At 35.6% G+C, this 13,745-nt stretch overlaps 2 protein-coding genes across 8 annotated transcripts in view; one reads left to right on the plus strand and one right to left on the minus strand.

Moving 5' to 3' along the window:
- Positions 1–13,745, plus strand: part of EHBP1 (EH domain binding protein 1) — a 442,694-nt gene that overhangs the window by 276,374 nt on the left and 152,575 nt on the right. The gene's annotated exons all lie outside the window — the stretch shown is intronic.
- On the minus strand, positions 13,221–13,451 carry LOC122916522 (small nuclear ribonucleoprotein G-like). The gene has a single exon (XM_044264069.1). It carries the CDS (start codon positions 13,449–13,451, stop codon positions 13,221–13,223), a length of 231 nt encoding a protein of 76 aa, XP_044120004.1.

A 13,745-nucleotide genomic window follows, 5' to 3' on the forward strand; every position in this document is an offset into this window, starting at 1 on the left:
ATCTGAATAAGGTAAATAAATTATGTGTGTACTTTGATGATAAAGGATGATTAACAAATTTGGCTGATTTGCTAAATGCTCTGTAGAGTCTACACAGTTAGCAACAGATGGTAAAGTGAGTGTTATTGATGTAAATTGGCAGGATCACTTTATGGTACATTGTTGAAAAATGTGAAGGAAGCACCAGTTACTTACCCTTTTTACTGCATGAAGAAGAACAACATATCTATGGTGTTTGAACAGATTCATGCAAACTATGACAGAGCCCTTCTCAACTGCAGGTACTGGATAGGCTTAATAATAAGAAAGAGACAAAAACAGAGAATGAAAAGAACCACAACAGAGTGCACAGCAGGGTAGGACCTGGGTGAAGCAAAAGAGGCAACTAGGATGTAAAATTAAGAAGCCATTAACTCTTGAGTTTGTGTAAGTGCAAACTTGGCACTTGTTCAACTCAAGAGTTAGTGTCTCCTTAAATGTTGGCAGTAGGTGCCTTATTATTAAGGAGGTGCCTTATTATTAAGGAGATACTCGCTCTCCATGTCATGCATGAACCTGAAACTATGAGAGCCTCCTTTAATTTTGTGCAAAAACTTGGTGAAAAAGTGGGACTAATCTCAATCATCAGAACAAATGACCTCCTGTAAAACAAACTTACCACAAAAACAGAAGTTTTTCTTAAAACTTAATATTAGTTTTTTATTAGTATTTTTAGTATCATTCAATTGGCCATTCCATTAATAAATGAAATCAACAAGTAGTCACCAAAAAATAAAGAATATATGGCTTTTGGGGCACCTGGGTGGCTCAATGGGTTAAAGCCTCTGCCTTCGGCTCAGGTCATGATCCCAGGGTCCTGGGATTGAGCCCCACATCGGGCTCTCTGCTCATCAGGGAGCCTGCTTCCTCCTTTCTCTCTCTCTCTGCCTGCCTCTCTGCCTACTTGTGATCTCTGTCTGTCAAATAAATAAATAAAATATTAAAAAAAAAAAGAATATATGGCTTTTTATTGTACTATATTTCCAGCTTTTCTGTAGGTTTGAAATTTTTACCCCAAAATGGTGAAAGTAATAATTTGGGAATAGGAAAGAGCTGTTAGATATGAAAAGACACAATTAAAAATTTTTTAGATTATATATAGCTGATAGTTTATTGTAGAACATCAAATTAATGAATAAGAAAACAAACTTAAAAAATTCTCTGTAGAATTCAAGGTGAAAAATGAAGAAATTAAAACTATGGGAGAGAGAGCAAAAATAAACGCTATAGTTAAGAAATTTACTACATTTATTAAAGGAGGTGTAAAGATGAGAAGAGATGAGGAAAATAATTTATCAAAGAGGCTTGAGTCCTTAGATTAAAAGAACTCACAAGTACCAGGCAAGATGAATAGAATGATACCCAAACTAGACATATGCTGCTAGTACTTCTGAATTTCAGAGGCAGGTTACCTACAAAGGAAAGATTTTACCATCAGACACTTTCGTAACATTAATTGCTGGAGACAATGGAGCATGTTTACCTAATTAAAAAAGAATAAATATATGCAGACAGAAACATATCAAATATATAAAAATTTATGAATTTGTAATGATAATATCCCAACAGTTGATGGAGGTTGCTAGGTCACCAACTCATTATTATATACCTCGATAAATAATGAAAAATAGTCAAGTATTTATCCTGACTTTACTTTATGAACTGTATTTCAAGATAATAGTTGATGACGGAAAGTCCTTCCTCTATAGAAGAATTCTAGCCATGAAATGCAGAAGGAATGATATCATTAGAAAATTCACCATTTCATAATCCCTAAGGAAATAATGGTTCTAGCAACAATCAGCATGGCTGCTAAAACACTTGAGGAAAGGTTTTATAATGAATGAATGGATCAGGCTGACAGTACTCAACTGAAGTGATCAGTCTTAATATTCTTTAGAATATGGCAGTCATTCTGTGCCTCCTGTTATATTGCAATAGCAAATATATAGAACCACCTTTAAACTATTCTTACCAAAGAATTAAACTGAGATCTAATCAAGCCACTGATTGTAATAACTATCAGGAATCATGGTGTGGATGTGTGTCTGTAAAGGAATATGTGAAATGACACCATGAAGATGCAATCAGCCAAAACAGAGAATGTGGGAAATCTTCCAGGATAGATGACCCAATTCATTTAACAAATGAATAGCTTGGTCAAAGTGGAGAAGAGGAGAAATCATAGCTCTTAAATTTACTTATCCTTTAGAGATACATACTGGATTATTACTGTTGAAATGATAGAATTCTGGGATTTACTTTAAAATACTCTAGGAGAAAATGTGTGTGTAGGGGGCTGGTATTTTAAGAGAGTAACAGAACAAAATTGGAAAAAAGTTGATAACTTTTGAAGCAGAGTAGTGGTTATATGAGGGTTCATTATAATATTTGTTCTACCTTTAAAATTTTCCATTATAAAAAAAAAAAACCCTAGAGGATTGAGAAGGATATAGTATAATTCTTATTTTTTTAAATTTTATTTTATTTTATTTCTTTTCAGTGTTCCAAAATTCATTGTTTATGCACCACACCCAGGTGCTCCATGCAATACGTGCCCTCCATAATACCCACCACCAGGCAAACCCATCCCTGCTCCCTTCCAAAACCCTCAGTTTGTTTCTCAGAGTTCAGTCTCTCATGGTTTGTCTCCCCCTCCGACTTCCCCCATCTCATTTCTCCTCTCCATCTCCCATTGTCCTCGATGTTATTCGTTATGCTCCATAAATAAGTGAAAGCTTATGATATTTGACTCCCTCTGCTTAACCTACTTCACTCAACATAATCTCTTCCAGTCCTGTCCATGGTGATATTAAAGTTGGGTATTCATCCTTTCTGATGGAGGCATAATACTCCCTTGTATATATGGACCATATCTTCTTTATCTATTTGTCCGTTGAAGGGCATAAAGATGTAGTATAATTCTGATTAGACTCTGAGAAGGAAAAGAAAGAGTAGAGCAGAGACTATATTTGAAGAGATACAATGGCTGAGAAAAAAACTGATGAAAGATACAATCTGCTGATTCGAGAAGCCTAGCAAAAATCCCACTCAGGATCAAAGAAATCTAAACTGGAGACCTTGCTGTGAAACTTCAGAAAATGATTGACTGATTGATAGGCAGATGTGGGTAGGTAGGTAGAGAAATACAAGAGATCTTTAAGCCCAAGGGTGGGAAGAAGCCACAGTACCTTCAAAGGAACACTGCTGATTTCTCAACAGTAATAATAGAAGCCAGAGATAGTTCAGTGATATCTCTGACATGATGAAAGAAAATAACTGCCAGCCTAGAGTTGTATGTCCAGTGAAAATATTTCAAGAATGAGGACAAAAATAAAGATATTTCCAGACAACCAAGTTTGTTACCAACAGACCCTCTCTAAAGGAAGTTCTAAGACATGTAACTTAGGCAGAAGGAAAATACTCATTCGAAGGTCAGGAATTTAAGACACAAAGAAAGATCACACAATGGCAAATAGGTGGATAAATTTAAGCACAAATGGAGTAATATTTCATGATGGGCTGAAATAAAAGAATTAAAATATATGAGAACAATAATATATAAGCTGGGAGTGAGAATAAGTACACTAATGTGTTCTAAGTTCCTTATATTATTGAGAAGAAGGATAAAAATATTGATTGATTGCTCTTTAGACATTGATTAGTTAAGGAAGCATGGTATAATTTTTAGAATAATTACTAAAAGGATAGAGACATAACATTTAACTTCCAAACTAGAAGAGTGAATGGAGGAAAGATTTTTAGGAATAATAATAATTCAGTAAAATAATTCAGTAAAAGGAGAGAAAAATAAACACAAAGTGGTTGGAACAAATAGAAAAGTTAAAATAATATGATAGATTGAAACTCTAGTAATTAAATCTAAATGGGCTAAAAGCTCCAGTTAAAAAACAAAGATTATCAGTCTGGATTTTAAAATCCAGTATACAGGTTGGGAGAAGGGGGGTGGGGTTATGGACATTGGGGAGGGTATGTGCTTTGGTGAGTGCTGTGAAGTGTGTAAACCTGGCGATTCACAGACCTGTACCCCTGGGGATAAAAATATATGTTTATAAAAAATAAAAAAAATTTTTTTTAAATCCAGTATACATATGTAAAAATAGATATATGAAAGATTGAAATTAAAAGACTGAAAAAAGATTTACCATGAAAACATTAACCAAAAGAAAACCAATGTTGCCATATTAATATTGAATATGATAGGTTTTAAGGCTGACTGCATTACTAGATATAAAAGTTGATCATCTCATCATGATAGAAAGTCAGTTCACCAGGAGTATAAACTGTTGAATTTGCATCCACCTAATAATATATCCTCAAAATATACAGAGTTAACTTTGAAAGAACTACAGAAAGAAGAAGCAGATAATCCACGTCACAGTGAACTATTAAGCACTTCTCTAAATAGACAGACTTAAAAATCAGTAAGATTTAAGGACTCAGTTAACAATTTTGACCTCATAAAATACTACCCTATACAACTAAAGAATTAATTTATTTATAGTGACTATATCTTAGGGTCTAACATAAGTTTTCAACAAATTTCAGTGGATTGGAATGATGTTTTATGCCCATAGTGCAGTTACTCTAGAAATGAATAACAAAACAATAGCTAGAACAAACCCATATATTTGAAAGTTACTGTATGCATTTTCAAGTAACATATAGGTCAAAGAAGAAATTATACACAGAAAATAAACTATAAATCCAATGAAATATTTTGGTTTTACTACTTGACGTGTTGATGAGGAGGATATTTACAGTCAATTTGAACTCCTATAATCATTTCTATGAAAGTTTTATGTTTGCTTAAACTTCTGGCTTGGCACTGTTTTTTAATATAAGTCCCAACTTGAAGGGCTTGAAGAACAAGCTTGACGTGTTTGAACTTGGAGAAGAGTCTCAGAAACAATCAGGGTACAGTTGAATTAATGGAGCAACTAGATATTGTAAAATGGCTTAATATTTTTTTTACTGTCTGTTTCTATGGCATTTAAGCAAGAGGTTAGGACACACTTTTAATGGTAATAGGGGTTCTTTAACTGGTTTACATGCAGAAGGCCAAACTACTGTGGGACATGTAAACTCTTTTATATTTGTATTATGAGTTGTAATCTAAGGATTAATATATGCACTAAATATTAGCTTCATTAGTGCCATTTTCGTAAGTGTGTATGAGCATTTTCTTTATAAACCTGCACGTAGTTAGATCATCATTAGGTCTTTAGTTTATAACCCAGGAATTTTTTTGACCTCTAAAAAAAAGAAAACTTATAATATTGTTCAGCTAGTGCTGCAGAAAGACTTTTAAAACTAAGTAAACCTTTTTAGTAATCATCTTATTGAGAAGCAAAGCCAATAATTGAAAATACATTGTGAATACATTAATTATTCTTTGGGAATGTAAACTTACAAAGTTCTTGATACTTTGATAAATAAGTTTGTGCTGTTACTTTGTAGTACAGTTTTTTTATGTTCTAGTACTAAAGTCCTCAGTTTGAGACCATTCTCATACCCAGACTGTCTTCTGATGCTCAAGAGATAATTGTTTATCTGCACTATCATAATTTCTAATTCTAAGGTATAATAATTTGCTGTAATAATTTGAATAAAAATGCTGAAACGGTTTCTGCACCACCCCCACAAGATGTCATTGGAGTGGAAACTGTTTAGTGTTTACCTATTTAACTCTTAGATGTATCTTAGCTGCCTTTGGAAGACAGGTTTTAAAATAGCAGGGCTTTTTTCTTTTTTTTTTTCTTTCTTTTCTTTCCATACTTCTTATAGTAAAACTCCGTAAGTAAGCAAAACAGAAAAGGTTCATATAATTGAGTGATTAATATAAGTCACAGAGTTCGTTTTTTAATAGAAAAACAGTTTATTCTTTCATGTACTCAGAATAACTTGAATTATTAAGTAGAAGTCTTCATTTAGCCTCACTTTGATGAGTTAAATATTTTAGTAATGGGTACTTCAGATTTACACACAATGTAAAGAAGTTTGTTCTGTTACATATTTTTGCCCTTGTATATATTTCTTTACAACTTGTTAATATCTTTATTTTACTTAACAAAACTGCACCTTGAATAGCAGTCACACAAATAAGTTATTCTTATAGCTGCTTATAATATCCCTATAAATTTAGAATTGACTAAAAATATTTTTAACATAGAAATTATTTTACTTATTGCTTTTCCCCCCCAGGAAAGAAAGTGTGTTTCCTATAGAGCGCTTTTAATATGTTTAGAAAGGAAAATTATTCAAAATAATTTACTTAATACAGTGAACATACCATGCCCAAAATATAACCAACTCTATTATTAATAATATTTGATGATGAGGCTTTAGAGTATACATAATACACGTATGTTTCTTCATTTTGAAAATACTAACTCAGACACAGGTGCCTGGGTAGTACAGTCATTTGTACCGTAAGAGTACAACTCTTAGTTCTGGCTGGGTTGTGGAATCTAGCCACACATCAGCCTCCACACTCAGGTTGGAGTCTGCTTGGGTTTCTTTCTGCCTCAGCCACCTGTGCTCTCTCTCTCTCTTTCTTGCTCTCAAATAAGTAAATAAATATTTAAAAAAAGAAAATACTCAGACACATGTGCATTTTATAATTTTCATGGGCAGCCATCATAACTTTGATAAACATTGACAATAAAAGACATTCATGGATGGCTATAATCAAAAACACAAGAAACAAGTGTTGGTGAGGATATGGGGGGAAAAGCAGCCCTCCTGGATAATTGGTGGGAATGCAAACTGGTGCAACTATTGTGGAAAACAATACAAAGGTTTCTCAAAAAGTTAAAAATAGAACTACCCTGTGATCCCACTACTGGGTATTTATCCCCAAAATACAAAAACACTAATTCAAAGGGATACATGCACTGCTATGTTTATGCAGCATTATTTACAATAGCTAAATTATGGAAGCAGTCCAAGTGTCCATTGGTAGAAGAATGGATAAAGAAGAGATCTCTCACACATACACACATATGAATATTACTCAACTATAAAAAATGAATGCAATTTTGGGGCATCTGGGTGGCTCAGTCAGTTAAGCATCCACCTCTTGATTTTGACTCATGTCATGATCTCAGGGTTCTGAGACTGAGCCCTGCATTGGGCTCTGTGCTGGGCGAGGAGCCTGAATAAGATTCTCTCTTTCCCTCTCTGTGTGTTCCTCCCCCCTACCTAAAAAATCAAAAACAAATCAAAAAAGAATGAAATCTTGCCATTTGCGATGACATGGATAGAACTAGAGAGTATAATGCTAAGCAAAGTAAATCAGTCAGAGAAAAACAAATACCATATGATTTCACCATATGATTTGTTAAAAAACAAAACAGATGAGCAAAAAGAATAACAGAGAGGGAGAGAGAGAGACAAATCAAACATTTTTAACCATAGAGAACAAACTGATGGTTACTGGAGAGGAGGTGAGTGGGAGAATGGGTGAAAAAGGATATGGAGATTAAGGAGGGCACTTGTGATGAGCACTGGGTGTCATATGGAAGTGTGAATCACTATGTTGTACACCTGGAACTAATATAGCAGTGTACATTAACTATACTGGAATTAAAAATTTAAGAATTGAAAAATAAAAAGACATTCACGGAAATTTCTAAAGATATTTTTCAGTAGAAGTACCATTATTATATGACTCTGAAGTTAAACATCCTCTGAAGGAGGCACTAAAAGTAGTCTTAGCCTAATTCATAGCTTTCTGACACCTCAAAAAGAAGGAAAAGCTAATTGAATAGCATATGGGCTGCCAAATGCTTTTTAAAAATTGAATATATATAGTATGTAGTTTAAAATAAAATTTGCTTTGAGTACTATGGTAAAATTCTCTTTATTATACAAAACATTAGTAACCTGAGTATTTTCATTGTAAGAAATATTTTCATGTATGTACATTTATATAATGTTTTTAAAGGGTTTGAGATGCTAAAGTGCTGTAAAATGGAATCTGAAAACTTCTTAGGAGTTAATCTCTTTTGACACAGTTAGAGATACTAGTCATGTAGAATACTATAGGAAGCAGTTCAGCCATATTCCTTGCCACTCTTAATATGGTCTGAATATGAAGTGAAAATAAGTTATTTCTCGTACCAAAATGAGGTATGTACCTTAAAATTTGCCAGAACAATTAGTATATTTCCAGTAAATATTTGTTAATGGTAATGACAATTGATTTTCCTTAAGTGAGAAATAAACCAACGTAAAACAGAAAAAAATGGATTATATTTCTTTTTCTAAGAAAGAAGTGTTCAATGGGAATGTCTTTCAAAGTTTGTGATTGGGATAGTTGGGGGAAGGCAGTGTCCACTTAAATAGGACATCTCTAAAGACATCTGGGGACATGCCTATCCTCGTGCTATTTCATACATTCATCATGTAGCCCTCACTCTATCCAAGGTGCTCTGTTGTGAACTCGGAGGAAAAACATGACTAAGGGAAAGTCTTTGTCTTCTATAACTTCACAACTTACTGAATATGGCAGGCACATAAAAAGTATGATACAGTATACTTCCAAAAGAAACAGATGGGCAAAAGCATTGAAGTATGAAAGTGCCTAGTTCAAAAAACCATGAGCACTACTGGTGTGTTTGTAGTGGAATAGGTGAGTAGGATATCTGGACATAAAAATGGGATCAGGGAGGCACTAAGGTGGCTCATTCGGTTTAGCGGCCAACTTTTGGTTTGGGTTCAGGTCATGAGGCTGTGGTCATAAGACTGAGCCCCACATCAAGCTCTGTGCTCAGTGTGGAGTCTGCTTCAGATTCTCTCTCCCTCTACTTCTCCCTCCAGCTCCTGTGCTCTCTTTCTCTCTCTTTCTCAAATAAATCAGTAAAAAATATTTTTGAGGCATGATTGGTAGAAATGTGGACTTCATTGTGTAGGCATTAGGATATTAGTAGCAATCTCTTAAAACCAGGAACTCTTTTAAGTCAAGCTTTTATTTACTGTGAAGAAATATCAAAAGTAGTCTTATAGAGTCCTGGCTGGCTCAGTTGGTAGAACATGGGACTCTTGATCTCAGGGTTGTTCAGGTCCCTCCCTGGGAGTAGCAATTACTTAAAAATAAAATCTTTAAAAAAAAGACAGGTAGTCTTACCCTGATTCTTAGCTTCCTAACACCTCAAAAAGAAGGAAAAGTTAATGAAACTATTAAAAGGCTGTCATATTTTATATATTCAGCTGCATGGATGAATCTCAAATGCATATGCTAAGTGAAAGAAGCCAGACTCAAAAGGCTACATTTTGTATGATTTCACTTTTGTGGCACTTTAGAAAAGGCAAAACTGTAGGGATAGAAATTCATCAGTGATTGTCTGTAGGGAAGGGGATACATAGGAATTTGGGGGTTAGGGAGGTAATGGAATGGTGCTATATATACTGTTGTGGTGGAGGTTGCACAACTGTATGCATTTGTCAGACTTAGAGAACTGTACTTTGAAAGGGTAAGTGTGTAATGTCTGCCTTAATCATAATAATTAGTAGTGGTTACAGAAGCAGAGTGAGTCCCTGAGCAAAAGAGCTATCCTATAGCAGAATAGAGCAGCTTCTCTTAACATTTCATCTTCATTGCCTTATCCCCACTACCTTCCCTGTCCTCAGCTTCTGCTATTCACGGTGGCTTTTCACATTTTTATCTGAGGCCCCAGTGACCTCCCTTGACAGATCTTGGGTTCCAGATTGTAAGCAGAACCATTGCTCACTCAGTTGATTTCCAGGTTCAGCCATGCACACCCTTAGTTTCTATTTCATTAAAGAAAAGGCATGACCAGATTTCAGTAAAATGAGAACTTTGAAGATAGTATGTGAAGAATAAATACTAAAGAACCTGAAGATAGGAATACACATAGGAGATTTTTAGGATTGCCCAGGCCAGAAATCATGAGGGTATGAACCATTGAGGAAAGCTGTGAAGATGGAATGAAAGGATGAATGAAACTGTAGTTAGAATTGACAAGACTAAAGTCTGAGGGAGAAAAGGGAAGAATAAGAAGGATGATTCAGTAGTGTCTAGCTTAGGCAACTGGTTGGATTGCTTATTTCACTCATTCAGAAAATAATTATTGATTACTGAAGTGTATACTTACAAATGGTTAAGCTTGAGGGTGCCTGGGTGGCTCAGTTGGGTTTAAGTGTTTGCCTTTGGCTCAGGTCATGATCTCAGGGTCTTAGGATCAAGCCACACATTGGGCTCCCTGCCCAGCGGAGAGCCTGCTTCTCCTTCTGCCCCCTCCCCTGCTCATGCGCTCTTTCTCTCAAATAAATAAGTAAAATCTTTTTTAAAAATGGTTAAGCTTGGTAAGTTTAATATTATCTTTTTTTACCACAATTAAAAAATAACATGTTAAATATATTTATTGAGTATCCACAGTGTGCCAGGCATAATGTTAGATAGTGGGTATAACAGACATGGTTTCTGCCTTCTAGAGGTACTACAAAGTGAATCCAGAAGTATGTACATAAAGATCTTGGTAAACATTTTGGAGAAAAGGAACAGGGTACTTACTGTAAGAATGATAGGCGATCTATTTAAGGATAATAAGAAGACAACAATAGGAATAGTAGGAGAGAAGAGGAATTTCAGACAGCATGTACAAAGGCCCTCAAGCAAGAAATAACTTGTTATGTGTAAAGAACTGAAACAAGACCCATGTAACTGGAATGTAGTGAACAAGGGGAGAGTGATGTTATACAAGAGAGGTAGATACTGCTCAGGTCATGAAGGATCTCATGGACCATGGCAATAATTTTCGAATTAAACCCATGTGTAGTAGAAGGCCATTAAAGCTAGAATGTATGTGTGTTTGTGTTAAGAGAACGGTGTCATGATCTGTAACCTCACATTCTGCCTTACTTGTTGTTTTAAGGAACAGTCCCTGCTTTTATCCAGAGACCACCCATCACCATGGGTATTAGACCCATTCCTCTGATCTAGTCAAGGGCTTTGATCCTGATTCTACCCCTCTCCTTATTACATTAGAATCATACTCAGTATCTGATCACCTCATTTAGCTTAGAAATAATCTACATAGTCCATCTTTTTTTTTTTAAGATTTTATTTATTTATTTGACAGACAAAGATCACAAGTAGGTAGAGAGGCAGGCAGAGAGAGAGAGAGAGGAAGAAGCAGACTCCCTGCTGAGCAGAGAGCCCAATGCGGGCTTGATCCCAGGACCCTGAGATCATGACCTGAGCTGAAGGCAGAGGCTTAACCCACTGAGCCACCCAGGTGCCCTCCATAGTCCATCTTAAAAAGAAACAAAACTTTCTAGATACCATATATCCCTTCAATTACTTGCCCATTTCTCTGCCTTCTACTGAAAAAGTTGTCTATATTCATTAGTTTTTTCAGTCTACTTCAAACAGGCTTTTCTTTCTACTTCTGTTCTTTGAAGCCTCCCGTGTTAAGGTCAACTCCAGCTTGCCAAATCCAGGGGTCAATTTAGTTCTTACCTTATTGATCCCTTCAGCACCATTTAATGTAGCTGGGTACTCTTTCCTTTTTAAAAATGTTAATAGAGTTGTTTTAGCCAGATAACATATTACCATGGTTCAAAGATAAAAATAATATAAAAAAATGTATATTAGGAAGTCTTGGTACCACCCCTGTCCCAGTTTATCATATTATACCCCTTCCACCCCAGCTTTCTAAAGCTGACCATTTCTATTAACTTTTTTTTTTTTTAAGATTTTATTTATTTATTTGAGAGAGAGAGAGAGACAGTGAGAGAGAGCACGAGCGAGGAGAAGGTCAGAGAGCGAAGCAGACTCCCCATGGAGCTGGGAGCCCGATGCGGGACTCGATCCCGGGACTCCAGGATCACGCCCTGAGCCGAAGGCAGTCGTCCAACCAACTGAGCCACCCAGGCGTCCCTCTATTAACTTTTTGTATTTTCTCCCAGTGGTTTTTACACAGATACAAGAAAAACTAAGTATTTATTTTTATTCTTCCTTTTTTTGCTTATCCCAAAGGTAACATCCTATAAACACTGTTCTACCCCCTAATTTTGCTCTTTTGACAGTGTATCCTCGGAATCTTCTCATTTTTGTAGCTAGAGAACTTCCTCATTCTGTTTTACATCCCTATTCCAAAGTGTTATTTCTAGTCTTTCGTTTATTATAAGCAATGCTGCAACAAATGACTACAGATTACTTTAAAATATGTTAGGTAAATTATATGAAGTGAGTCAAAGAGTAAATGTGTTTCTAATTTTGAAAGGCCTTCAAAAGGGGGTATACCATTTTCCAATTAAATCTAATCCTGTGATTTAAAATACTATCTATATACTAATATATATCCCAGATGTATCTCCAACTTTTCTCTGATTTGTTGTCTACTCAGTACCTCTCCTTGCACAAAACTGAACTCTTCATTTTCCTCCCAAACTTACTATTCCCCTCGTGTTCCCCATCTCTCGGTGAATAGCACTGCCAGTTACTCAGGCAGAAAACTGAGGAGCCCATCTTTTCTCCTCCTTTTCCTATACTCCATCTATTGAACAGAACTTTATATGGCGGATGTGTTCTATATCTACACTAATGTGCTAGCTACTAGCCACATGTGCACTTAAAATGCAGCTAGCATGGCTGAAGAACTAATTTTTAAATTTCATTTAATTTAAAATAATTTAAATCCCCTTATGTGGGGTGACTCAGTCATTAAGCATCTGCCTTCTGCTCAGATCATGATTCCAGGGTCCTGGGATTGAGCCCCACCTCAGGTTTCCTGCTCAGTGGGAGGCCTGCTTCTCCCTCTCCCACTTCCCTGCTTGTGTTCCTTCCCTCTCTTGCTGTCTCTCTCTCTGTCAAGTAAATAAATAAAATCTTTTTTTTTTTAAATAAAATCTTTTTTAAAAAGATAAAAATAAAAAAATAAATCCCCTTATGTGACTAGCAGTTGCTGTATTGGACAGTGCAGACTTTATACTCCATCAGTATGTCCTAGAAGTTCTGCTCTTCAGAATGTATTCTTTTTTTTTTTTTTTTTTTTTTGGACTATTATAGAAGTTTAACAAAAAAGTTCAATATGAAAATGCATGCAACCTGATTTTTATATTGTAGTAAAACAGGTACTATGGAGAGGGGACATGTGGAAGCAGTTGATTCTTCTGATGAACACATTCATTGTTTATACTTGTTCTAAGGCTTCTAATATGATGATACTATTTCCTCGTATTACCACCATTCCGGTATTGTCCCATTGCCCACGAGTTGCCATCTCCATACATTCATCTATCACAAGATTCATAAATGGATCGAACCCCCACAATATTCCTTGGACATATCTGCTACCATTTAATTTCAATGATAATTTCTTGTCCGTAAATTTTTTCCATTCAGGAGGGCAAGCTTTGCTCATGGTGTCTACTCGGCGAGCTCAGAGATGCCTCCACATGGAATTTGTGGTGTCCCTCATGCTCCCACCCAGAATGTATTCTAAATCTAATTCCTTCTCACTTCTTCCCCACTCCACTGTGGCATAGTCCACCGTCAGTTCTTTCTTGGACTATTTCAGTGGCCTCTCAACTTATCTCTCTGTTTCTACTTATATACCCTATCCAGAGTCTGTTTTCTACATGGTAGAAATCTTTTTTTAAAGATTTATTTATTTATTAGAGAGAGAACATGAGTAGGGGAGGGGCAGAGGGAGAGG

This window comes from Neovison vison, chromosome 8 (assembly GCF_020171115.1).
Source record: "Neovison vison isolate M4711 chromosome 8, ASM_NN_V1, whole genome shotgun sequence".
Classification (NCBI taxonomy): Eukaryota; Metazoa; Chordata; class Mammalia; order Carnivora; family Mustelidae; genus Neogale; species Neogale vison.